Source organism: Stigmatopora argus, chromosome 22 (genome assembly GCF_051989625.1).
Source record: "Stigmatopora argus isolate UIUO_Sarg chromosome 22, RoL_Sarg_1.0, whole genome shotgun sequence".
In the NCBI taxonomy this organism is placed as follows: Eukaryota; Metazoa; Chordata; class Actinopteri; order Syngnathiformes; family Syngnathidae; genus Stigmatopora; species Stigmatopora argus.
In genome coordinates, this window is record NC_135408.1 from 4053009 (window position 1) to 4080864 (window position 27856).

The window sequence follows — 27856 nt, forward strand, 5'->3', positions numbered from 1 at the left end:
ATTTCTATATTCCTGAATATTACAAGCGGGAATAGAAACTTGAAACAGTGTGATCAATTTATAATGCCATCAGAATCAAATCTCTACAGAAACACAAATAAGACGAGTCAAAAATAATCAATAACCTTTTTATTTTTGGATAGCTTTGTTTGAAAAACCTGACAAGTGCTCTACTGTATTTATATTTGTAGGTAAAAATTTTGCCCATAACATTGGGTTGCTCAACAGTGAATTATGATTGAAACAGATAGCTAAAATAGAAACCTTTTAAAAACATTCCTTAAATAACTATGCATGCAAAAGGAACACAATAGAACGGGCTATCGTAAAATAATAATAAAAGTGCTTGAGATGTACCTGAAAATGTCACAAAAGAACTTAAGTGGAACGCCAACACAAATCCACAAACGTCAAGTCTTTTCCCTTCATGAATTCTGATTGAATTTAGTAAATCCCAATCACTTCAGTCCTTGGATAAACAAACTTGAAAATTCACACCTCAATCACCCTTTGCTTTTACATCCAAACTGATGGCTCTAATTTGGAAGTAGTGAGATAGAAACTTGACATTGTCTGCTAAAGCAGTCTACAAAATATGGGTTACTATACGAGGTCTTTTGATTTTTTTAGTATTAATAAATAAAACGATACTCTGTAACTTCACAGTATAGCAGTGCTGAGATTTGTCCAAAAAATAATTATTCAAGTCACTGTAACAAACATAAGAAATTTGGCAACAACACTGGACAGAAATAGACAACTAAAATGTGCGTGAACGTAATAAAACTAGTACAATGACCTCAAACAGAGACCAATTGTACAATAAAAAAGTTGAAAAGGGCCAAAACCCTCAGTGCTGTACCACCAAAACAGCTGGCATGCAAACTAGAAATTTCCTACCATCCCAGAGGAGAAAAGGCACACATTTTCTCACAACTCTGCTGCAGCCAGCCAAGCCAGAGTGGATAAATGGCCTTGACAATTGTACAAATACAGTAACAATAATGCACGGTGGCGCTCCACGCCGAACAAACCGTTCTTCATTTTCCTTTCTGACGTCCTACCAGTCTGTGCAGCTTTTCGCAGTTGTCCAGCCTCAAGGACTCCGCCTTCTGCTTCAAACGCTCGTCTCGGTACAGCTGTCCGAGGTTCATCAAGTCCGATTCTGAGCGGGACAGGGTTTCAAACGTCAAGCAAGTATTTGCCGCGGAACAATAGATCATCACCGAGCAATGCGCTTGTCGTACTCTGCTGTTTCTCTTTCCAACAGCTGCTCTGCAAATGCTCGATGTAGTCGTTCTCTATGTTCTTCTCCAGCTCATGCAGGGTGTCACCGCTGTATTCTTTTTCAAAACCTTTAGCCACGTAGTACGGCACACCCATGTGTTGAGTTTCCCGGGAAGCCACTAGGCCTATGCTCCTGAAATTACAGTGCTGGCATGGTAGTTTGTGTTGAGAATGTTGAATAGTGTTTTTCCTTCACACTCACGGTTTATAGAAGAGGCTATAAGGCGGGTTGGTGGCCATCATCTGAGTGAACACCGAGATAAGGATCAGCACCAAAATAGGGAGGAGATGCAGCAGGGCAGTGAAATTGTTCTGTTTGGAGAGAAAAGTTACTTTAGCATTTCCTCTCAAGTACTAGTTAAACAATGTACAATGCCATGAACGATATTATTAGGAATGTCCCAATCACATGTTTTTTGTATATTCAAGTCACCTAATTTTGAGGCTCTGTCGATAGAGAGATGGATTAAAAGTATTTTTCTGCCAATTTGAACAAAACCGTTCCAACATACGTCGCCATAAAAAGAGTAAGTAAGAAAATAAACAAAAAATATAGGGACTTAGCTATAATTCCTACATTCATTTCAGAACATTATACATAGGACTAGCTGTTACAATACGCAGCAGAAGGAGCAACACCTCAATTACCGCAGGAAATTCGGAGCTGGACAAAAGTGCCGGGAGAAGAGGCAACGCTTCTGACCAACCATTCCATCATGGGATAAGATGGAAGAGCTGTGGGCGCTTACCGGAAGCGGAGTCGAGGAGTTCTGCTTTGCTGCTGTTTTCTTCAGCTCCAGACTACTGAGGAACTGTGCGAATAAACTTGGAAAAGTGACTCTGCATATTCTCTACCCCGGTCCCAGTCTGCAGAAGTTCCCCATCTTGTGGAAGACTTCCTGTCTGTGGTTCCAGTTTTTGTCCAACTTTACGTCTTTTTGAGTCTGTATCCGTTTTAGCTACCGCAACCAAGATGGCGCCGTTCAAGTGGCAGCCGGCGGCGGTAGCTCCGTCCACTCTTGCTCGTTTTGTGTTTTTGCTGCTTTTCTGTCTTAATGATTTGATTTGGTGATTCTTAATGATCCCATTTACTTTGATTTTTGCTTTGTTGTTCTGTCTAATCACCCTCTTGCTACTGCCACAATAAAATTTCCAGAATACGGGATGAATAAAGTTATCCAATCCAATCATATTGAAAACAGTTTTGTGAATTAATACTTAAAATATGAATAAATACACAACAAACAAATACGCAGTATCAATAAGTACATGAGCCACTTACTTGACTCGGGTTGTCCTCCGCCACATCCTCACGTCTTTCATAAGCTCGTCGTCGTCGAGGCTGATAGAACTGAGAGTAGGAGGCTCCCTGGTTGGTGTACACGTGAACATTTCCTGAGAAAAACAAGAGCATCGGTAACTCTGTCACATGAGGATGCTAACTCACACTCACCTGTGGGGAAACGCCCTCCGAAGAAAATGTTAAAGAGTTCCTCGGGGGAAATGTCGGGCTCAAAGTCTCTGTGGAAATTTCGGTAGTGACGGCGATGGGTGGGGTGTTGCGGTGCGCTCTCCGCTGTCGGCTGATCGCCATACTCATCGTACTGCTGCCTCTTCTCTGGATTGCTGAGCACAGCGTATGCGTTGCCAATGGCTTGGGGAAGAGAGTGTATGGTGTTGGACAAGGTTTAAACATTTATCACCTTTGAAATGTATTATTCAATTAAAAGCTAGGGGGATCTAAATTGCTAAAAATAGGCCAATTTTTTCCCAATGCCAATTTGTTCAGGGCTCCAAGCTAAGAAAATATAGTTATGTCCACAATTCAATTGATCAATTCAAAGAAGCATGTGATATAAAACTACAGTGACAGCGTCAAGCACATTACATTAATACAATTTTAAAGCTACTCTCTCTAGCCACTCTACCTTTGAATGCATCAGTGGCCCCCGGAGCAAAGTTCTTGTCCGGGTGGAACTTTAGGGCCAGCTTTCTGTACGCCTTCTTTAGATCTTCATCGCTGCAATTCTTGGGAACACCAAGAATCTCATAGAAGTCTTTGCAATTCTTAATCCTTTAGTGACATGGATATTCAAATGCAAGATATCAATATGTGGACATTTGATGATAGGGGGAATGACAAAACATCTAAATACCGTATACCTGGAAACACCTTGGCGCTGCTCTTCTGTGAAGCTCTTCTTGTCATCTCCGTTTGCTGGATTTTTCTCTGCACTTCCAAAGTCATTGTCTCTCCAGCCTCTGGGCGGGGGCACATGGTTCGCTTCCGGAGCAGCGTTGCTTCCATTTTTAACCATAGCGTCAATCAGAACTATTGTGGAAGGGAGGAGAAAACTTCAAGAGTGATGTCAGGGTAAGATGTCAAATTCCCAAATCCTCCAGGTTTGGGTCATCAAAGATTTTTCTATCTGATTTCCTAATCATAAATTATAATCAATAGTATTCTTAAGCAATAGTTAAGTAGAGTTATTTAAACATGTTTTGACTAGCTATTCGGTCTACACATGTAGAAAAAAACGTATATATAAAAAAATACCCATGTATAGAGATGCATTGCATTGAAAGAAACGCGGCAACTATATACATATACTTGCCTTTTCCCACTCATACTTACTCAAGATGTTCTTAAACCACAACACAACTTTTATTAAACTATACCCCAGTATAATTTCAGCAAGTGGTCACCTTTTAATGACTATAAAATGACAGGGGTAAAATGCACAACTTAATTCGCATAATATATACAACGTGTTGAGTGGGATTTACACAGGTTGCTGCTAAAGATGCATGTCAACAAAAAATAAAGCATGATAATTAGGTAACTTAACAGGAGTATAATGGTCTGACATGACCCTTGGCTTGTTACACACAGGGCTGCTAATGTTACCTCTGGCCCGGGTGCTGGGGTAGATATTCTGGGCTTCATAGAGCAGCTGCAACGCTCGCTCCTTCCGTCCGGACCGTAAAAATAGCTTTGCCTTCTCTATGAGGCGATCCGCTTCGTCTTTGTCCATTAGTTGTTTCTGATTGTTAGCTTCTTATGTCCTAAGACGGTGGCACTGTACCCCGATAGCCACTTTACCTGAACTGCGTGACGTTAGCTTGCAGGCTAACTAGCAAGCCAAGAAGGTTCAAGCTGGCACTGATCTGGCGCTAACCGAGCGACAGGCACCGGCGGTTGTAGACAACCATCAAAAGCTCAAAGCCGCGTGACATTTTGTTGTTGTCGGTAAACAGAGCACGATTAATATCTGGCGGACTTTTAAAAAGCACGCACAAGTAGTTCAATGACACTTTGCACCTGTGTAAGCTTGGACTGACAGTGGTTGATTCTCGGAATGTTATTGGCAATTGGAAAACAACTCGTAGGTGCATTACCGCCCCTACTGGTGTGGAGTTTGTAATTCTCAAAACAAACACCGCTTCACAATCCGAAACACAATTTTGATGATAATAAGCATTCATTTATTTTCTGAATCAGTTATCCTCACAAGGGTCGCAGGGGGTGCTGGGGCCTATCTCAGCTCACTTGGGGCAGCAGGCCAGGCATACCCTGAATTAGTGACCAGACAATCGCAGGGAAGAAAGAGGTGGAAAACCATCCACACTCATACCAAGGGGCAATTTAGAGTGTTCACCCATCCTACCCTGCTTGATTTTGTGTTGTGATAGGAAACTAGAGTACCCAGAGAAAACCCACGCCAGGGTGGGGAGAACATGCAAACTCCACACAGTTAGAGAAACGTCTGCATAGTGACACAAACTCATATTTGATATGTATTCATTCTTTCATTCATTTTCTGAACCGCTTATCCTCACAAAGATCCCAGGGGTGCTGGAGCCTATCCTAGCTGACTTCAGGCACGAGGCGGGTGACACCCTGAATTGGTGGCCAGTCAATTGCACGGCATATTTATAATTATCTATTGGTCATTTTATACCTCTCAAAATATAAAACAGCACCTGATATTCCTTCTTTTATGAATTTCACCCAAGAAAATGTCCAGTCAGTGGTTTGACTTCTACAATGCAATGGGTATGCAATATTGCCGACACTATTATGTGAGCCTTTTCCGTATTTTAAGGTTAAATTCTGGAATGAAAAATGCTCCCTCTATTTTCATGCTGTCATAAATCAAAAAGTGACATCTGATTTCTCACATTGTTAATGGGACTTAAATAAGGAAGACCAGTCTGAACATAGTAAATAAGAATCTATTTGACTTGATTTTGTTCATGCATATTTTATTCAAGAGTAAAAAAAAGAGAGATTTGTCCCATAGGGCATGCTTACAATGTATGCATCATTTAGGAAGTCAAATGCCAAAACATATCTTTAGTGATATATATTAAAAAAGTTGCAAGATAAAATCCATCATATTTGTTTGTCAAAATATGCATGTAGACCATACAGGAACTAGAACAAGAGAAAGAAAAATAACAATAAGCTTAAATTGTAACAGTAATATTACCAGTAAATAGAACCAGTACAGTTTTTTTGTTCAACTCAAGTGTGACAAGTGATCTCATGGTGTCCAATTAATTTACATCTGAAAACCATGCTATCATGCTTTGGCAGCGTGAACGTAGCTTTTCACTGAGATTATATTCATTCACACTACTAAACATGTTCTGTATATCAGTACAACAGAAAAGTTAACACAAGGCTTCACATATGTGAAGGGCACCCCTGCATAAAATAACTAAATTTTAAAAAAGTAAAAAATAATGGTAATAAATCAATTAAAAAAATAACAAAACAAAAGAGGAAGCCTATTAAAGCCTTTTAAAACAAGATAAACGAAACAACAAATTGGATTTGATCATAAAATAATTCAAGTTCACTATTTGAAACACAACTACAGAACCACAAATATAATCTCACATTACAATTAGAAATTTCACTGCATGCATTGATGCGTTCCGTACCATTAGAAGCTGCGATTAAAATCACAGTTTTGTCCATTCTTGAGTCGCATACTATACCTTTTACTTTAGAATCATGGAATACAACTTAATCTTGAAAATAAATGAATAAATTAAAGGTAAAAGTGAGATGAAATTCTCAAAATTTTAGGCTTTATACTTAAGGATACTTAACCAAACAAACCAAAAATTCCTTAAATCACAGCGTGGACATCCAAGTGAAGTTCCACCGTCAGCTTTTTCATGAAAATAAATGACGCCCTAACCTTCATATAATTTAAGATATGACTGATTATACATGTACTTAATAAAGTTGTGTAGATCTTACACATTTAAAACTCAATGCGGGGGTGGGGCTAACACACACCTGAGTGAATCGCAGAGAGTGCTGGGCAAGCAGGATAACATTAAAAAAAAATCCCATAATCTCTTCTGTTGTCAAGTCCTTCAAGCAACGCAGACACGATTGCTAAGGCTTCATCAGTAGAGGAGTGTGTTCCAGTTAATACGTTTTCTTTCAGAAAGTGAGGATGTGCGAGGTAATGCCATGCTTTGTCGACGTGAGGACAAATAATGGTGAGGCAAAAACGTGTTTTTGCGGGCACCCTTGATATAAAATAAAATCTCAACCCTTTTCACATTCTCTAAACAGATACTGTAGATACAGAGAAGATTAAGTCTCCAATTACCACTCTTTTTCTGCCCTCAAATCCTCTGAGTTAAAAGGAGATGACTGTTGGCGAGTCATGTGATGGCTTAATCTCTCGCTGCAGGGATTTTTTTAGTGTTTGTCTTCAAAGTATCAATAAAGATAAATACTAAATCAAAGAATCCAAGACATTCAATTACTTGTGACTTCTTATTTATAATCCTATTTTTAGGAATTTCTACTTTTAATTATTAGTCTCCATTGTCATGGTGGAGCAACATGATACGTTATAATTGAATTTAGTCCAACTGATCAGATACATTTTCTTGCCAAATAGCATTAAACACCCACACAGCACGTTATATAAAGTTAGATTGTCATTCATTCATTCTTTGCAGATTGGTTGGTAAAATGATGGGTCCATTTTGTGTGAATAAGTGCTAAACCTAATTTTAAAACATTAGATCTAAGTTATTCCGATACTGAAAATGAGATAAGTATCTTCAAGCATTCAATCTGCAAGTGGCTTGATATAAAAACAAAAAAAAAGAGAAATAAATCATTTGCATGTGATAGATAATGAAATGTTTCCTTTGGTCGGTTGTCAACACAACGTCCGACTTAGTTCAGTTTGTTATTGAGCAGATGTAGGTAATAATAGGCAGACAACTTTAAAGCACGCTGCAAGCCCCCCACCATCCCCTACTCTTCATATTCTGTCACCAAATAAATGAGCTTTTTGCTCATTACAGCTCCTTTGCAGCATATCACCCTCCGTCTGTCTGTGGGCCCGTTTGTGTTTCTTTGAGGCCTGAATTTCGATTTGGCAATGTCTCACTGCACTGGGGAAATTCTGCAAGGTTGCAACCCCCACATTATCTCCACCACAACCACCAACCAAGGCTCACTAGATGTTGCTGTTGTCATCCGTGCCGTTCGCCTCGGACATATTCATCTTTCCCATGGAGTGACCCACGTGGTTGACGCCTTCCCTGCGAGGGGGCATGCGCTCGTTGATGCGGTCCAGCCCTTTGGCTTCTGCGAAACTGGTGATCTTGTGCTGAGGGGAAAAGCCACGGATGGCTGAGGAGGAGAGGAACATGACATATGTCAAAGGAGATCAGAATTATGTTCCTGTATTACAAGGGTGTCAGACTCGGGTTGGTTCGCGGGCCGCTTTAACGTCAACTTGATTTCACGTGGGCCGGACCATTTTAGATATAATATTTAGATTTTTTTTTTAATAAATGGATTAAAAGAACTGGATTAAAAGCCCTGAATATTCAGTTTTTTATAGATCTAAAACAATGTTTATTTTAGATTTTTTAAATATATTTTTAGATTTTACAAAATGATTTTTGAACTAAAAACACAGAAAAAAATGATAAAAAAATTACAATTATTGATTTAAAAGGGGGAAAATCAGGAAATTTAATATACATCTATACTCTTCATTTTAATTTGATCCTAAAACAGAAAGTCGGCACTCATGATTTACTTTCCCGGGCCACACAAAATGATGCGGCGGGCCAGATTTGGCCCCCGGGCTGCCACTTTGACACATGTGCTGTATTCTGTTACCCATTTTTAAGGCAGCTTTGTGTCTTTTGAGTAACATAAGAGTCATCAAATAAAATAATTGACCATTTTATCTGAGTTTAGAGGTAGGCTGAGCAACTGTGGCTGAGTGGTCAACGGAATAAAATGTCTTTACCATGATTGTCTCAAAAACATGACGTGATAGAAAAAAACTAATATCATTTTTAAAATCAGGGCTTCCAAATTAGCCATAAATCTCCATGTTGTTAGTTGCTTAACATGTTTTTTGTTAGAGTGTGTTGTTGTCCAGTGTATTTTGCCATAAATTTGAATTTACTGTGCATTTTTTGGTTTGGTCAGACACTAGAGTGTAGACTGACTGATTTCCTGATTGTATTAAGTAAATCTGTTCATATTTACACTTTTAGTAAAAAAGTGTAAATCCAGCTGTCAACACCTGCAACAGATACTACGCTCTCTTTTATGCACAGTTAAATGAAATCTAGTAGAAGATTCAGCGCATCATATATTGTTAAAAAAAACATTAGCTGCACATTTTAAGTGCAAAAAGCGGCTTCATTTGAATACATTTTGGAGTTGTAGCTTTCAGTGTACAGCATACTAAAATAATAAGTCTTTGTTCAGAATTTGTAAAATAATAAGTCTTTGTTCAGAATTTGTTTTGATTAGAGTTATGCATATTCTATTTTAACATTTTAAAGGAAGAATGTTTGAACCCCTTTAACAAAATGTCATCAGAAGAACATAGGATAACATTGTCTACCTATGCATTTTTGCAAACATTGCCGATATCAGATATTGTGAATCAATTGCCAAGGAAACAATATTGCCTATTGCCGAACAACAAACACAGTGTTTTAAAGCAAGATGTGTTGATTGTTCCAAAATGTCATCTTCAAGTGTGTTGCCTCATTTGCTGGAAAGCAATGTTTTAATCAATGTGTATGAAATGCAGCTCGTGTCAGTGAGAGGCGGACCAGGAAGATGGAGAGAGGAAACCTAGTATTTTCTGAGAGGAGGTGGAGGGGAATCGGAAAGGGGTGGAGCTCACGCGGGTTTACCTTCTATGTCCTCATCATTGGTCTCGATGGCTTCAATGGCTTCAATGGTTGCTGGGGGGAGGAGGAGGAGGGGAGCAGGTTACTCCGGATAAAGCCATGCAAGTGTCTAAACGGCAGCCCCGCTTGAAAAGGCAGCTACAAAATGTTAGGTCGGCTGCAGTTCACATGTTCAGTAGCAATGGAGCCAGACTTAGTGGGACGCCATGCATTGATATGGATTGGAGAGAATCGATGTTCGCTACGGGTAGAATAATCCAAATGTAGAGAGTAGCAAACAAAACGAGCGTGGTAGGAATACATCAATATGAAGCATAATGTCCGAAATAATTACTCGGCTAACAGTAGGGATCCTAAATAAGGAAATATGTCTAAGAAGAGATTTCAGATCCTTTTAAAGGGTAACGTTGGATTGGATCCGAATAGCTGAGGGAAAAGTGCGGTAAAGACTCGTCTCTGAGCCCCTGCCTGTACTTACCACTCTGCAGCGTCTGTTTTCCCCCAGAGAGAACCCCGCTCGGCAGCATGCCGGTGGGCGTTAGGCCCTTGAGCGTCAACACATTTTCGCTCTCCTCTCTGCAGGTATAACAGATCAGATGGATCAGATAACACAGAATGCTTAGGCACAGGTTAAAATAATTGGTCTCTTAACACAATAGACTCACTGGCCTCTTTAGAGTTCAAACTAATCGAAATTTCTTTCACAGCATCAATCAAAACGAAGCTTTGTCATCATGAACACAATATTTGATACAAGATATCTCATTTGCGTACAGAACGTGACAGCTACAAATATTCCTATTTGGAAATGATGACTACAAAGCATGAAAACAGAGTTTTAGACCATAATTACCTGAGGACTGAGAACATTTTGGCCATTTTCCCAATAGCACGGATCTTGTTTCGGATCACCTCCTTGCGTGCTGCAGCCGCGTTTGCTGTACATAAATACATACATTAGTCCATTTGACTATTTTAATTGTTGTTATTGTTATCTGACACTCTAAACAAACTACACTGCTTGAGTTTATATTTTGATAGAGACTAACTAGGAGGAGTCCAAACTTGCCGAAATGAAAATGTATAGGCCAATCTAAGGCGCAAAATACGATATGGAAACCACAGTCTGTGTCAGGAGCCGCTCGTTTGTCCCTCCTGGCTTGCCGTTAGGCTAGAGCAGCTGCGAGTGATTCTTGATTACTTCCTGATGTGGGTATTTAAGCACCACGGGAGTGGTAGTCATTGTCTGATCATCCTGCGTGACACTGCATACATCGCTGCAAAGGTACTGTTCTCCATGCTGTGGTTTCGGGATGTACAAGTCCTTGTTATTTTGTAAAGCTTTTTGAGTCATTAAAGTTACTGTCATGAGCACAGTTCGTCTCATCCCCTCCTGCTTCCCCGCTACTGGGTCCAAATCCCTCCGATCGCGCCACGACGTTTCGGCGCGATCGTAACAGACTGTTGAGCAAATGAAATTTGAAGAAAACCTCCAAAGCATCAACAATTAGTGACCTCAGTTTCAAATGGTGACATGATGGGTAATAGCAAATATACAAAAGTTGATAAAGTTCGAAAGTGTCGCTGCTAATGTCATTGCATCACTTCCATCACTGTCCATTGCAAAACACGGCATGCTGTTTCCAACACTAACACTTACCATCAAAGATCTCATCTTCATCATTCATTAATTCGTCATCCGAGCATATACTCAACACGTTCACCAACATCTCCGTGACTGGGGGAGAAGGAAACAAAGCGTAAGTAAGAGGTTTGGTAATCGAGCAATGGTCCATGGAGATGTATATCATTAAGCACAAGTAAAACCAGCAAGACAGAAGCACCAAAGAACACTTCCTACCTTTCTCCCCAACAAAAGGCAGTGACCAAGTAAAGACGTCCATGAAATTGGGCAGCCAGTAGGGATGAGGAGAGTAGTTAAACTGTCGAATGTTCATGACGTTATTTTCATATTTGAGTACAGCAGCTAGGAGAAAAGCAGTATATTATTTAAGTCCCTAAAACATAATACGATATCCAAAAAAATGATCTTACGATTAAAAACAAACAAACTCATAAGCACGATGATTTTTCTGGTGAATTTTTTTAGACTGATATGCACATTTCTGACAATTTTCTTCATATAAAAACTCTTTAAAATGTATGTAAAACCCTAAAATATTTTTTGGGGGCAAATTAGCTTCTTTTTGTCACTCTGTGCAATAAACTTAAACATCATAGGCATGAACAACAACACACGACACTTTTGTAACATAAAAACTAAACACACCAGATTAAAGTTGAAGTCGGCCAAGAGCCAGAGACAATCATGAAAAGGGCCAAATGTGGCTCGCAAGCCATTTAATTGTCAACATGTTAGAGTCCCTAATGATTAAAATGTCGTATCGCCCAACAATATATTATACTCCAGCTATTTTGTTAGTAATCAATGTAAACGCAAAGACATCAAGTTGTACTTTTAAAATATTTAAATTGTCATTCTTGGTTACTATATACTACACTAACCCTAACCCTAACCCTAACCTAACCTAACCTAACCCTAACCCTAACCCACTACTGCCATAAGGCATCAATTAGAAATGTTAAACCATGAAACCACAGTGCAACATATCTGAGTGCCTGAACCATGAATATCATTGCTGTGAATAGCCCACCAGAGAAACACCGCAACCAGTTAGAAATTATTGTCTTGACTACAAATTTAAAGGAAAACTATCTTCTACCCATGTGAGCAGGGAATGAGTCAACCAGTAGATGGCATAACTGAGGCCTGGCACGGCTGACACTGATACTTGAAGAGGCATAATGCCACATAGAGATAGTCAGTCTGCCTACAGTACCTCCTACGCTCTCCATATCCCACAGCCAATGGCAAGCAAGACACAAGATCTGAGAGCACCAACACACGGGGGGCTTTCTGATGTATTCCTATGTCTTGTTATGACCTCTTATATATTTCTGCATATGCTCAAAGGCCACAATAATAGGCACAGCACCACGGCTGAGTGAGACAGGCCGGTACAAATGAAAAACCATTCTACACAAAAAGAATGAACACAGATGGAGCCACAAATAGAAATGCAGAAGCTGTCAACAGATCTACTCACCTTTGTTGTTGTAAACATCCAAGTAGTTTGGAGCAGAAAAGATTGTGATGAGAGAGGGGAATCCAGTAGTCTGACTTTTACGATACATCCGGTAACTAGCAGTTGAGAATAATAACCAGACCACAATTACTTTTTTTTCTCTCTCAAATGCATAGTATTGTCTTTTAACGTGCATTTCCAATGTATAACTGTGAGAACTTACCCTGCATCTTGTGCCTCATGCGCTCGGATAATTGATAATAAGTTATTGCTCTGTAAGAACTCACACACTGCAGGATAACTGGGGAGAGAACAAAAATGGTCAAACAACAAATGTCATTTTTGCAGTCATTCCTTGAAGATTTTTTTCACCTTTTCTATTTAGTATACTTCATTCTGTTTACTTTATTTGCAATCTCCATATATGTACGATGAACATACCTCTTTCATAGTCAGTGGTTTGAATTCCTTTTTGAAGTGATTTATAATTACATGGGAAATTTTAAATTTTTCACATACTTATCAAATGTAATTAATATTCAACTTAAATATGTTGGCCCAAATATATATATATATATATATATATATTTTGTGCATAAGTATGAAAAAGCATCTACTCAAACCAAACAAGCAAATGGCAGTCACAAAACTAAAACTAAAGTTCTGTCATGCATAAAATACCTCATTTATATCTAGAAGTTGACTTTGGCAGTCAGGTGTTTCATGTAAAGTATTCTTATTAAAAGTTGATGAATTCAGTTTAAGTTCCTACAGGAAAAAGTTCATTTAATTGAGATTCTTACATGCTGCATTATGAATACAATGCACCATGCAGAAGCTCTCAACATTGCTCTTCAACAATATTGAAAAATATGTTATGTCATGTAGAAACATCTCCAAGCCCTTGCGTTTGAAAGAAAGATTATAAATTGATGAGTAATATCTTTTGTTGCCATTTGTTTTCCTTTTGGTGGGACTTAATAATCAGTTTTCAAAGATGACCTGTCAACCCTAACTCTTTCAGAAGGAATTAATTAATTAAAATGAACTTAACATGGCTTTGTATGGAACTATTTGATGTTAGACCAATTTTGGAAGTGTTTCGTTCAACTTTATTGGTGTGACCATCATTGGTGGCTCAAACAGTGGCGGAATAATTCTCAAAATGCCTCGAGTGACTCAATGACTTTACACTGCTCATCATCAATTGTTCAGGTCCAGTCACTCTCTGATCCAGCACAGCATGCCTTTTATCATATTCTTGTCATCCAGCATTTCCCTACCGCCCATTCACGAAGACATCAAACTTTCACAAGCGTTTGAAATATTTACATGCTTCAAGGTTTGTGCTGGGAAGCAAAACAAGGAAGGTTTCAATGCTCCGTGTACCTGGCGAAATTGTGCCATGGCTCTTTCATATATAGGTCACATGGCCAACATTCCCAAGGTGGCCCATATATAAATGACAGAAATAGCTGCACTCACACAGATCATGCTCGCTGTTCCACAATGGCTGACAGTGCGGTCTGACAAGACACCACAAAATGGTGGACTCAACGGACACTAAAAAAAAATGTTACTTCGAGTCATATATAATTTTTAAAGCCTAGCCTTTCCATCTTGACTAAAGGTGTAAAAGTACCATATGTACTTTGTTGTTTTCCGATGCTCATTATTAATTAGTCAGTAAAAACACACAAATAATTATTCTCGCCTTTGTGAAATTATGTGTCAGTTAGCCAGCGAGTGAGAGATGGCTCAAGTGAGAAATCTGAAAAGTGCAAATGGGCGAGAGCGAAAGCGATTGCTGTGTTCCTGACACCCTCATAAAATTGATCTGTTAGGCCACTACTCGTTGCCTTCATTTATCTCGTATCACAAAATGCAATGCTCTAACCTCCAACCTCTTCAGAAAGGATCCAATTTAACATTTTCATACAAATGTCAGCGCAGTATATTAATGACAAATTTACAGTGTTTGCAGAGTTGGCATGAGTTTATTAGCCTGGTTTGAACCAGATTGGAAACGTCACGAAATTCTACCTAACACTGAATACATTTCGTATACATTTACAAATAAACGATGGCAGCCTTTAAATTTTCCAAAAATAGAGCTGACAGAGAAGGAACGTCAAATATTCTCAAATGAGTGTACTGTAATGCACAATGTAACAGAAATGGCTACTAAATGAGACACAAGAAACATTCACAACTACAGAGTCAGTCCGTGTTATGTATATTTGAAGTCGGTTTTATGTGGATTGATTTTTGGAAGTTATATAATACTGCAAGCGGTGATTGTCTCACTGTCATGTTCATGTGCATCCACCAGATCAACTTGACTGGCTAAAGTGAGATCAATATTGTATAATTATATAACGTGTAGTATTATAATTGATTGACTGTTCATGTAGCTCTCCCCCACTCATTAATGGCTTCTTGTCATTTTTAAGAAAATAACTATGATGCATTGGACATCGAGCCCAGAGGAAGGTGCTACTTTAGTCTTAATGGTGGCAAAAGAGGAAAAGTAATAAAAGGTCACCGGCAGGAAAAATAGCCACATTCAACCTCTGAAATATATAACACAGAGTAATCTTTACTAAAAACGTCTCACTAAAATGCAAATAACATATTTATGTTTACAATAGTGAAACAAACCTTGCAGAACTATACGAGCCAAACGTTTAAAAAGTCACAATCATTAAAAGGTCAATTTATCACATTTCATGAGTTTATTGACAAGAATGGTGTTATTTGTTCGGAAGGTCATTTTATGCTGCACAAGTGATGTGCAAAAAAAAATAGTTTTTCGCTAATAATCATGTCATATGGCTTTAATGTTGGATAGTTTTGTTCAAATTGGGGCAAAAATGACATTTGGATGTGCTATTTTTCGAGATAACAGATCAGGACTTGGTCTAAATCCACAAAATATGGTGACAAGACTTTAATTTTTTATTAAATATGTGATCAATTTTAACTACCTCTGGAACAGAAAGTACTGTCGGTAATGCTGAAACTATAAGATTTTAAAAGTAACTTTCAGGTCAGTTTTTTTTTACATTGACACAACTGTAACCTTTATATCACCTTAATATCGAACTTCTCCATTTTGTTCTTGTAATTAATCACAGTCTGCATTTTATTCTGTTTGTCATTTCACAAAATATAAAAAGTTGGCTCACTAAGAATAGATCCTCATGATAGAAATGGTCAATAGAAACTTTGCACAGATGGATAAACAATTTCTGGTCCATGGAAATGATACACCGGAGTCCAGTAATTAGCCATATGGAGTACTTTAGAGTGGATTATCATCTGAGGGACAGAAATGAACTCTGACTGAACCCTTCTATCTGACGGTGTAGAGTAGAGCTCACCTGTAAAAATAGGAACAGCCTCGCACTGTGTTGTGGCTGAAATATTCCTGGGTTTTCTCATTGCCAAAGTCCTCCAAAGGATCGGACCACAGTAGGTCACACATGGGCCCAAATGCCGGCGGCTCCTTGAACCGATCCAACTTAAAACGGCAAGCAGACAGACACACTCGATTCATAAGAAACAATCAAACCACAGTAATGGATTCCCCCAAAGGAAAAGTCTTACCTTTTTAATATCGTCTAAGGTGTGTATTTCAGGCGACAGTCCACCGTGAACACACAGAAACTGCTGGTTCATGAGTGCAGCCAGAGGAAGGCAGTCAAACGCGTCCATGCATGAGTCATACACCTGCTCCGAATATTTGATTTTACCTGCCAAATGAGGAAAAATTATGAGTTGTGTCTATAAAATGAAAGGAAGAAGCAAATGGAATACTGGGACGGGATGAAAAAACATTTTACTGTTATTTTACTGTAATTTATTGAACGTTTTTTTGTACATGCAAAAATGTTTTTGCTCTTCTGCAAACTCATTGCCGTCTGCTAGCGAGCCAATCAGAAGAAAGAAGCGGATATTCTATTGTTTTGATCCAAACATTTTACTGTAGACTGCTTTGACCAAGTGATAAATGATGTGTTGCCGGTAAAAAGTGGTTAACAACGACACGAAAACTGACAAAACAAGGCTCCAGCCAGCCGTCCCAAAACCAGTATAAAAAATCCCATTTTTAATATTTTCAGGTAATCAATTATTCACTTTTAAATTGCTAGTAGAGTCGAGATGATATGTACCATTCAATACATGCCTGTGATCTGTGGAATGGAGACATTGTCCATGTGAGTTGTGTTCTGACGGGGGGCCGTCATAATCCCCAAAAACCACTCATTGTTGCTGATAGTAAAGGCCAGGGGGCTCCAGACTATTCCACAAAGGGACACACTAGGTTTTGGTTCCAGCACGGAAAGTTTAACCAACCATGTTCCTTGTGAAACAAGCAGCGGAGAGAAAGATACCGCCGGGGGACGCTGGCTCCCCTGAATCAACATGTCTAGTGGATAATATTTGATCAATCAATTTGATAGTCAAGGTTATTAATTGAATCATTTCAAATGCAGTGTAAGGATCAGCCAAAGAAGACAGCACACAGATAAAGTTCGGGGGGTCTAGTTAACAACGAGTAGTTGGCAAAGTTCAACTGCTGGAATTGCTTAACTCACATGTGTCAAAGTGGCGGCCCGGGGGCCAAATCTGGCCCGCCGCATCATTTTGTGTGGCCCAGGAAAGTAAATCATGAGTGCCGAGTTTCTGTTTTAGGATCAAATTAAAATGAAGAGTATGGATGTATATTAAATTTCCTGATTTTCCCCCTTTTAAATCAATAATTGTAGTTTTTTAAATCATTTTTTTCTGTGTTTTTAGTTCAAAAATCGTTTTGTAAAATCAAAAAATATATTTAAAAAGGCTAAAATAAACATTGTTTTAGATCTATAAAAACTGAATATTGAGGGCTTTTAATCCAGTTCTTTTAATCAATTTATAAAAAAAAATATTATTATTAAATATTATATCTAAAATGGTCCGGCTCACGTGAAATCAAGTTGACGTTAAAGTGGCCCGCGAACCAACCCAGTCTGACACCCCTGGCTTAACCAATATAACAAAAGTGTCCTGGATAATACACATAAAAGAGTGAAAAATAAATAAACAACTCAAATAAGTGTATGATGAACACCAATAGGTACTCACATTCTTGTTTGAAGGTGAAGTATTCTGTTAAATGTCTACATTCATGATTTCCACGCAGTAAAAATAGTGTCTTTGGATAGAGGATTTTCAGCGACCAAAGATATAAAACACACTGTAGAGGAAAACATGGAATTATTCACTGACAAACAGCGATTTATACAGATTTTCTCACATTTCTCAATGTGATTTTGTGATGGTTTTACCTCAATACTGAAGTAACCACGGTCGACATAGTCCCCAAGGAACAGGTAGCGGGTTGTGGCTGGTGATCCTCCCACTTCAAAAAGCTTCATCAGGTCGAAAAACTGACCATGGATGTCCCCACACACTGGAAAAATGCCACAAAAATGAAATTATAATTTTTATTTTGTTTTTCCCCTACATCAAATGAAGCTGGTTAATCACCATTTGCAAATCTCCATTTTTGACAATTCAACTTGCTTTCACATCCCCTCCATAAATTACATGCCACTCTTACGTATATAATTGTAGAAAACAATCAAAGTATCGTATTTTCACGACTATAAGGCGCACCACATTATAAGGCTCACCCTCAATGAATGACACATTTTAATTTATTTTCCATATCTAAAGCACACTGGATTATAAGGCACCCTGTCTAATTTGGAGAAAATTTAAGACTTTGAAGTGCGCCTTATAGTCGTGAAAATACGGTAATTCACATTTTCCATTTGAATGTTAAGCGCATTTGTGTATCCGAATGACAAAAGTGTCTTCCTCCTAAACGGGCGAGAGAAAATGGTATACTACATTCACGCTGTCTTCAGAGTTGCAAGAAGATGTGTTTACAGTATTTTGCCGAAAAGACTGTTTTTCAACAAAGAGAAGTTACACCGACGCTTTTAGTGGTAGAGATGCCTGCTTGTTTTTGTCCCTAGAACATTGTGCGACTCCGCATGGCAAACCGACATCTCATTTCCTTGCGGCCTTCAATTTTTCATAATCACCCCATCCCTCTCTCTCCTACTCACCCCATCTCCTCTCTCTTTTCCTGTCTCCCCTATCAGCTTCACAGTGGCCTTCGCCCACACAAAGCTTAGAGCGATGTGCGTGGGAGACTGCTTGGTTGACTAAAGAATTCAAACACACACATGACCCCATAGACACACGTGTGTACACAAAAATCCACTGCATATCCACGCAAGTTTTTAATATGTGCGTGCAAAAATGTCTCGTCATGATCCGATATCAAGAGAAAAAAAGGGTCATTTTCAATTTGGAAATATATTTGTTTTTGTCATATTTGCTTGATGTTTGCAAATATTGATAAACTGTGCAGATAACAATGACATCGAAAAGCTCAGAGGAGTCAAACGCACGGCTCGTGGGCCGAAAGTGGGCGGCTAGGTGGTACAATCCTTGTAGCTCATTGCAACTGTACATTCTTAATGACATACAAACCGGAAATTTGTGAGTTGGATGTGTGCACTACTGCAGTTTGCTCAGTTTCGTGTCGGCTCTCTGATTTGTTCATTCGCCCCCTCCCATTAAAAATGCATTGGAAGTCTAAGGCTGTCAGTGGCAGCCACTGAGTCAACTTATTTGGCCTCAAAAAAAACCTGCTCCGTCCCACATGAGATGATAGATTGATGGTGATTGTACTGAAATTAAAATGCAGTTGTTAAGAAATTAGCATACTGTTCATCTCATAAGCGCTTCATAAACTTTGACTCAATTATATTTGCAGTTCCGACACATTAAAATAATTGCTACCATTTCTTTATAAAATGCAGTTTTTTTGTTTGTTCGTCTTAATCGACAGCCAGTGGCTAAAAATATTGGTCATACTGAACATTTTTCAGCCAAACAAAATATATTTTAACCTTCAATGACTGTTCATTCTGAATAAGAATGCCTTTCTGGCATGTTCAGCGTGTTTTCTTTATAAAATATTTCCTATACTGTGTACATTGGGACCGTGTGCAGTATGTATAGTACTGTATATTCGCCATTTATCCATTAATGCTCATATTGGGGGTGATTTTGCACATGTCCAGTTCAACGAACTGTAAAAGTCAAAATTACCTGTGACAGGTGCCTCAATGTCCAGTATGGTTTTCTCCTGACGTAGGATTGCCGCTCCTTCATTGATGATTCGCAATGCAACGGTTTCTTCCACACGACCCTCCTTTGTAAGGTGCGCCTTCAGGAGATCCACACGAGGTTTCCCTTCACAGTCAAACACTTCCTTCAGGGTAAGACGGTGGCTTAAGGGGAAGGGGACAGCTGGGGACAAACAGACACGAGACATTTTTTTAAACACAAAAGGAAAAATGAGACTCATTCCAAACGACCAATACACATAACCATGAGAAAACCTCATGTACATTTAGCCTAAGGCAAAACAAAGCAGCACGCATTTATCATACAGAGTCCGTGCAAGCAACTCTAAAAATACGACTAATTCACTATGCACAAGGACAATAAATCAATTTGCAGACTCAAACAGTAAATTATTCAAAACTACAGCTGACAGAATAATTCTTCTAGAATTTGTATAAGTAAAGAGTTGCTTTTCCAAAGTGACAGACATGGAAATTGACTGTAAAAAACAACAACACATTGAATTAAAGGCAGAATACTGACATGTGTGGTTGTCAGAATTATGTATATACCAAGACAATTAAGTTAAAGTATCATTCAAACATCTCTCAATCCAAAATGAGCATTACCAAAATAATGTGTTTATACAAAAACACATGAAGAAAAGGTTGCTGCGAGTTTTCCGGGTTGAGAAAAATGTCCCCATCCTTGGATTGCAAAAAGATGTGGCCATTAAAATGCAGTCACTTAGCTTACAAACTGGCTGCGAAACTGTAAAAGAGATCATTATTTTGGTGTCAGGAAAGGTTATTTATTAGATGTGTATCTTATCCCTGTGTGCTGTGACATGCGCTGCACATTGACGTTCATCTATAGATCATCAGCCTTAACGACCCTACTTTCCTAACAAGGAGGCTGTAAATAAACCAGATTTAAAGAAAAATAAAATAGATGATTGTGAAGAAGCAAGTAACTCCGCTGATAACACATGCATTCACACACCAGTGCACAAGTCAGCGTTAACGCCGCCAGATTTTAGCCCCGCATAGCGAGAGCGGGCCCAAGTGAAGGGAAGAAAAAGAAACGTGTCTCCGGGCTTAAAGTGAAAATGATCAACATACTCCTTAATAATGAATGCTTGGCTAGAGAACTCTCAAAGTTGCTGCTCGCGGGATAATGAGGCAAGCGCCAGCAAGTGTTTTTAATTGGAGAAGGTGGAAGAGGGGGGAAAAATCACACTGTGTGTGCTGTGTGCATCTGTGATGGCAACGGGCACTTTGACACAATTGTGCCACATATTCTGTGTTGTCAATGCACACATGTACAAAAGTGTTGGAAGTTTGACTTGAGTTGACGTCGTCATTAAAAGCCCACCATCACCTCAGAAGGTACTTTAGTGAATTCGATCGATTAGATTTCACTAAGCCACAAGCGTTTATCGGGACTTATTTCTCCCTCTGACCCACTTTTAGATTCGTATTCCAACTCATCACACGATGAAGACAATGTGTATCGACAACTGTTTTCCACTGAGTCAAACGCCACATGCCAGAGTCTTACCTTCTGGTAATTTATTTCCACTATGCAGAGCCAAACCGGTACATATATTAATTCTATAATACAATTTCAATAGTTATAGATCTGTGCGAGTCTTGATAATTGACTCATGAATACTTTTTGACAAGATTCTATCATGTATAATTACTGTGTGAAAATTCCAAAATAGTGAGATTTTAAAATAGGAGTTTTTTGAGTAACAGCTCAGTCTTGATTGACGTGTACAGAGACTAAATACATCAGACTAATTAGGCAAAGCATTTGCCATTTGTGACAAAATGTCAAATTTCTATATAAAAGCAGAATCTTATATCTTTATGTAACGCTGTATAGAAAAATGAGCCCGATACAAATGGTGTTCAACAGGCACTCACGACCTGATGTACAGTAGCGAGATGAAAGAAGCTGACTCTGGCTCGGTGCCCAAGCAGGAGAGTCAAAGTATGAAATGCTGTGTGTTGCCGGGCAACAGCAGCAGCAGCAGCTGACTATTGGAGTCAAGCCAGTGCCAACGCAAAAAAATACATTTGGCGTTCCTTTAAACGCTGCTGGATAAAGAAAATCAACTATTTGAGGCCAGATGGAGGACTTTTACCAGACCCTGCTGTCACATTGTTAAGTGACAACTTTTCCAAATAAAAACACAAAAAAAGCCATTTTGACTTGTCAGAAAATGCTCTGGTTTGCTCGGTCTAGAAAGACAGATGCATTTAATGTAGAGAGACATGAACGACTTAATATCAGCATCACATAATATGTGTGAGAGGAATGTTCATTCATTCATTCATCTTCCATACCACCCATCCTGGAAAGGGTCTTCAGGCGAAAGGCAGACTACACCCTAGACTGGTTGCTAGTCAGTCGTAGGGCACGCAGAGAAACAAACAAACAACGTTCCCTCTAAGCTGCGCGCATGCGCAATTGCGCGCTACTCTCGTCTTCTCTGCGCACAGCAAATCATATGGAGCGCACAAAATAAAATCCCAATTTTTTTTATTATTATTTTTTTAGCTGTGAGGCCGACGCGCGAACCACTCATCCGCCGGGCCGCCCATTCATAGATATTAATCATTACATTATATTATTACTAAATCATTTATGTGTAGTAGACATACACCTGCTTATGGCAGGTATGATACTGGTGTGTGCCCATAGCGAGCAATGATGATGTTGCTCACACCGGTACTCAGTGTGCTTAGGGTGGTTGTCTTTCTGCCCAGACAAACAAAAAATTAGAGGGAACATTGCAAACAACCATACCCACCCACAATCATACCGCCACCAATGGGAATTGAGCCCGCGCCTGCCCGCATCAAAGTCAGGCGAGTGAACCTCTACAGAACGAGGGGGCAGCTGAGAGGAATGTGTATAATGCCATATCATGACCTTTGACCGCTGACCGCCATAAATATGTATGAATGTGGCCCTATATTTTCTCAACCTTAGAAAGAAACATCCGTAGCAACATAGCCTCCATATTTGTGGAATTTGTTAAAAAAGAAGAAAATGTGGAAAGAGTACTTTATTCAGTTGAAGCAAAGTACTGTCATTTTGTTGCCCTACTTTGATTTAAACACCTTTTTTTACACACAGTAGGTTACTAGGACCTTCTGGAGTAGCTGCCCTAAATAAGCCCATTCCTTGTAACAAAGTGGTGAATAAAATAAGATAAGGAAAAGAAGAAAAATTAAACAAACAAATTAGCAGCTTCTTGTATTCACATTTCAGATAACCGTGATGTGTAAGAATGTCCCTTCACAAAACAAAAGTGTACAACCATTCTGTTCCTTCTGTCACATCAGAATGTGGAATAGAAATAAAAAAAATGCTATACAATTATAGTAGTTTGACTTGCGGGGATAAAAATAACTCGCTTGTCTTCAGTTGTTAGCTTCTCGGGCCACATGCAATGACAATCTCGACTAATCAAAATCATCTGCTTTTATCACCTAAGTGACACAATGGTGCTTTTCGTATCGCTCTTAAAATTTTCCTGGACTACTTTTTTTTTAAATGTAGCTGGGAGGACAAATTGAAAAGATATATTGCATTACGTCTGAGTACAAATCTTTAATTTTGTTAGAATCGGTTGGAAGAAAACAAGGTATTGAACTGGTATTAAATCGATGTTAGCTGTGCTTTGCTGCAGAAAGAATGAAACATATCTACTCTTTTATTTAAAAAAAGAGATAAAAAATATAAATATCTCTCATTGCAGCATCGTGCAGTTCTACATTACTGTGAATTTCAACAATACTATAAACACTGATGAATGAATGCTTCAAACACAAACATTGTTACATTTGTAAAGGCACTATTCTTGGCAGACATTTTCTACTGGAGCCCATTATAGACTCAGCAGACTCAATAGATTACAAGTTGTATGCTATAGAGGATGTAATGAGACATGCTTCTGCAAAATATCAAATTGAAGGGATTTTACAAAGATGAATCATGAGCCCAGAGCATAAAAGTATCGATGTGTCAGCAGCTGTGTGACGAGTTAAAATGTTGGGTTTTACATTGTAGAGGAGATACGTAACAAAGCACATTCTATCTACATCCAGAATCAATATAAAAAAATACTTTAGGGCGAAATAGAAATCAGTTTTCACAAAGACTAGCTCATAGTTTGATATAGTTATGGTATCTGCCAAAGCGAAATACAACCGCATAACAAATGTCAAACACAACTCATTAATTGACACACGTTGACTCCATTGAAAAATAATTTTCTCATATGAAATGACGTGCAGTTGTTTCTTTGAATTCTAAATGATTTCATGTTTGGATCATTTGACTAAAGTTTTATTATTATCTTTTGTGTAATGACATTACTTTGTATTTTAACAGATAATCTCTGATTTTGTCCAATTAATAGAATTTGATGATGATGAAACAATTACTAGTTGTACTTGAGGTGGGCTGACTAATGCAGATCTTTAGTATTGTTCAGTTGTTGTTGTTGTTTTTTTGCTTAAAAACTGTCTAGGGCACATGTGTCAAAGTGGCGTCCCGGGGGCCAAATCTGGCCCGCCGCATCATTTTGTGTGGCCCGGGAAAGTAAATCATGAGTGCCGACTTTCTGTTTTAGGATCAAATTAAAATGAAGAGTATAGATGTATATTAAATTTCCTGATTTTCCCCCTTTTAAATCAATAATTGTAATTTTTAAATCATTTTTTCTGTGTTTTTAGTTCAAAAATCATTTTGTAAAATCTAAAAATATATATAAAAAAGCTAAAATAAACATTGTTTTAGATCTATAAAAAACTTAATATTCAGGGCTTTAATCCAGTTCTTTAAATCCATTTATTAAAAAAATCTAAATATTATATCTAAAATGGTCCGGCCCACGTAAAATCAAGTTGACGTTAAAGCGGCCCGCGAACCAACCCGAGTCTGACACCCCTTGGTCTAGGGTGTAGTCTGACTTTCGCCCTAAGTCAGCTGGGATAGGCTCCAGCAACCCTTATGAGGAAGCGTGGTACAGAAGATGAATGAAGTTCATTAATAATATTCAAATTATGCAAGCTTTAAAGTGGCTCCCAATAATACACCATACTATGCATAAATACTTTTAAAATAATCAAATCTGCTCGTTTTGATGAACACTTTGGCGTACTACTGGATGTTGGTCATGATGAAAGAGCCAAGAATCTTTTTAACAAGGCAATTGATGTCAAACCACTGGCTTTTGGTCATACAGCATTGCGAGTTAAAGTTCAACTCAGTCTTTGTCCTAAACTGCCGCCTCAAGTGCCAAAGTTGCTGACGCTGACTGAGCTGCACAGCCATCGCTCTAATAATGTTATCTGATGAATACATTGGTTCACACTGAGCTGGTCCACAGACAAAATGAGCCTAGGTTGAATGAGTTATACCACAACTACAAGCCCCTCATCATCCTCTATATGGGCCATACTTTGTATGCACACAGTGATGCCCCCAGCCAATCACCCACTCACGCATCTTTGGGGAGTCTTAGTGTGCAAGTAAGGTATGGCACGGTGAATGTTGATTGCTAATTCCATGGCCTTTTCTTATTATTCCTCCCTGTCAAAATCCTGCTGCATCACTGCCCCATCTTCAAGCACCCTCCCACCCCCCTTTCTAACCACAAGCTGAGAACAAATATAAAAAATACATGATTATGGTTTTAAAATGTATTCCCCCATATCACCCTTTTGCAGTCCTTCTCCTTGCAGCTCGGGTGGGACGCTTACAATGTCGGATTGTTTGTCAACATTACGAGAGAAAAAAAGGAAAGCAGGCAACTTGACGGCCGTGATTGCACGCACAGCCGATGCACGACGTGGAAAAAAATAGAGGCCACGTCCACGCCACGGTAAAAGAAGCAAAAAGCCAAGATGTTATGTAATATCTCGAGGCAAAATAAAGGCTTTAAGTGGTCCCACTCACATTTCACCACCCGATCGGTGGCGTTTAGGACGATGTCAGCGTTGGACATCTTCATGGGCAGTTTGGGGCTGTCTTCGAGTCTGGAAACGCTTTCCTCTCCCCCGAAAGCCGCTAAAATACAAGATCAACTCTCAGCGCTGCTGCTCCGAATACAGTTGGTGCTGTGGCATCACTCAGATGATGAGGAAGCGTCTCCCCTCCCTTCCTCCTCGCCTCTCCTTCCTTTCTTCTCTTCTCTTTTCTTCTCTTCTCTTCTTTGCTCTTGTCTTCCCTTCTCTTATCTGCCCTTCCTTTCTTTTCTCTTCCTCCTCCGTGGGTCGAGCGGCGACCCCCGGGTTGGACTTGATGCTGCTTCCCAGGATCGCGTGGATGCTGGATGCTGGAAGAAGCTGGATGCGGCGCTAAGCTGCTGCTGTTGCTGCTGTGGGGGAGGATGCACAGGAGAGCCAGGGCGGGAGCGACAGATCGAGTGAAAAAAAGAAAGAGGGAGGTGGCTTTGAAGGGAACTCCCACGCAAATTTTTCACCAGACAGCCCGCCTGATGCTTCCTTGCAATGGGGCTGCCCCCACGCTCTTTGACGCACGGGGCCAGGTGTTCCACTTTTTCTAACACCCAGTCCTCCATATACATATTCCACATGTGCAACATTTGAAAGGACTACTTAAACCGTCTTTAGTACGAAGTACATTTTTTTTGGTAAAAATTCAAGTGGTTCAAGTGGCGATTAAGTATATACGAGACGCATCACGTGACCGACTTGGATGTGTGCAGATATGAATTCCTGTGGATTGCATAGTAGACATTGATTTTGTTTTATATTCAAATATTTTAACTGACATGAACTGTTCCTGTTTCTTAGGAAATTATTCGTTTTTCCGTAGAATGCCCATCATTTTTTTTTAAATAGTCCGTATCTATGAACTCGATTTGCTCCGCCCCTATTGCAATATCTATATGTCACCACTCGAGGCGCCATAAAGACAATAAACTAGAATGACTATGTCCCCCAAATTGTCGCCTACCCAAGAAAAACTGTGATGATCCATCCACACAAGCTCAAATTATGGAAACATCCATACACATGGTGTTTAAATATTTAGAACAATCCCATAACATAATGCTGATCAGTTCAATGCCAGAACAAACCACAACCTAATCCATCCATTAATGGCTTGACTACCTCTAGTATTGACCTGGTGCATATTCCAACTGACAGTATTCCTATTCATATTTCAAATGTTTTCATAACTCCAAGAAGAAAGGAATCAACCAAACATTGGCTTGTACCTGAAAAACAGGTCTGCAACCTTAGAAGCATGTTTTTGATGATCAATATGATTTTGTTTCTCACATTTTAAAAGCATGATTGTGTAAATACCACGGCTACAATCTTACATTTTACATATATATTGTCATTAACATGAATATAAATATGTTTATTAATACGTGCTGTCCCTTAAATCAATAAATAAATTTTAATTTAACTGTCTTTGTGAAGTGTGACTAAGAGGGGAATTTAAACACATATTTTGAAATATATTTTACCTACAAATGATGGCAACTCTATTATATTCAGGAATCCAACAGTGATTCTTAAGTGAAATGGTCAGTTTTATCATTGTGCCACTGGATAGCGCTGTCGCTCTTTTTGTCCAACTGTGCACACTGCTCGGATGCCATCAAATACTTAACTCATTAGGGAAGACCACAATGTCATTCACAATAATAGTGCATTATTTAGTTCAGATATGTTGCTACCATCCAGTCATACTATTGGGCCTTCCTTCCATCCAGTCTCATAATGGGACATCTTCAGTGAGGAGGCTGAGCATGTGATGAGCGCAGAGATGAGTAATAATTCTCTAGAAACGGAGTTGCTCATGAGACAGACGATGGCCCCTGCAGAGTGGAGCTCAGAGATGTTTTACAAGAAAAAAAAAAACGTTCCATGCTGCGGTTTACAGGGTACTTGACAGAAAGGCGAGTATCCAATAATGTATTCTATGTGGATGTGGCGTGGCCTTGAAGGTGCCTATCTATAAAATCCTGGATGGATAATCCGGAAGGTGGTGAC

The 27856-nt window shown here is 39.1% G+C and overlaps 2 protein-coding genes across 3 annotated transcripts; both read right to left on the minus strand.

The window, feature by feature from the left end:
- Nucleotides 1–112: 112 nt before the first annotated feature.
- On the minus strand, nucleotides 113–4652 carry dnajc18 (DnaJ (Hsp40) homolog, subfamily C, member 18). Its single transcript, XM_077593102.1, has 8 exons — nucleotides 4196–4652; nucleotides 3451–3619; nucleotides 3216–3361; nucleotides 2741–2941; nucleotides 2570–2682; nucleotides 1490–1599; nucleotides 1248–1420; nucleotides 113–1165 (listed from the first exon to the last, which is right to left on the minus strand). Exons 1-8 carry the CDS (start codon nucleotides 4320–4322, stop codon nucleotides 1041–1043), a joined length of 1164 nt encoding a protein of 387 aa, XP_077449228.1. The 5' UTR covers nucleotides 4323–4652; the 3' UTR covers nucleotides 113–1040.
- An 884-nt stretch (nucleotides 4653–5536) lies between these two features.
- Nucleotides 5537–26253, minus strand: LOC144068249 (protein phosphatase 3 catalytic subunit alpha-like). 2 transcript variants are annotated; one of them, XM_077592606.1, is made up of 14 exons: nucleotides 25782–26250; nucleotides 19785–19985; nucleotides 17942–18066; nucleotides 17739–17850; nucleotides 16218–16363; nucleotides 15992–16131; nucleotides 12832–12909; nucleotides 12630–12724; nucleotides 11363–11488; nucleotides 11162–11239; nucleotides 10355–10439; nucleotides 9980–10077; nucleotides 9505–9555; nucleotides 5537–7966 (listed from the first exon to the last, which is right to left on the minus strand). In XM_077592606.1, the coding sequence occupies exons 1-14, from the start codon at nucleotides 25834–25836 to the stop codon at nucleotides 7791–7793; spliced, it is 1566 nt and encodes a 521-aa protein (XP_077448732.1). In that variant the 5' UTR covers nucleotides 25837–26250; the 3' UTR covers nucleotides 5537–7790. The 2 variants fall into 2 exon arrangements, with proteins under 2 accessions (XP_077448732.1, XP_077448733.1); XM_077592607.1 differs by lacking the exon at nucleotides 9505–9555 and having other exon boundaries at nucleotides 25782–26253.
- Between the last annotated feature and the right edge of the window lie 1603 nt (nucleotides 26254–27856).

What these genes read in the sequence shown, in the direction of transcription:
- dnajc18 (XM_077593102.1), bottom strand. Translation starts at nt 4,322, where the DNA reads ATGGACAAAGACGAAGCGGATCGCCTCATAGAGAAGGCAAAGCTATTT. An exon ending in CAGCGCCAAGGTGTTTCCAG is followed by an intron (nt 3,362 to 3,450) that starts GTATACGGTATT and finishes ATGTCACTAAAG; the next exon opens with GATTAAGAATTGCAAAGACT. An exon ending in CGGAGGGCGTTTCCCCACAG is followed by an intron (nt 2,683 to 2,740) that starts GTGAGTGTGAGT and finishes TGTTTTTCTCAG; the next exon opens with GAAATGTTCACGTGTACACC.
- LOC144068249 (XM_077592606.1), bottom strand. Translation starts at nt 25,836, where the DNA reads ATGAAGATGTCCAACGCTGACATCGTCCTAAACGCCACCGATCGGGTG. An exon ending in CACCGATCGGGTGGTGAAAT is followed by an intron (nt 19,986 to 25,781) that starts GTGAGTGGGACC and finishes GTTTGTCCCCAG; the next exon opens with CTGTCCCCTTCCCCTTAAGC. An exon ending in TGAAGATGAGATCTTTGATG is followed by an intron (nt 10,440 to 11,161) that starts GTAAGTGTTAGT and finishes ATTTATGTACAG; the next exon opens with CAAACGCGGCTGCAGCACGC.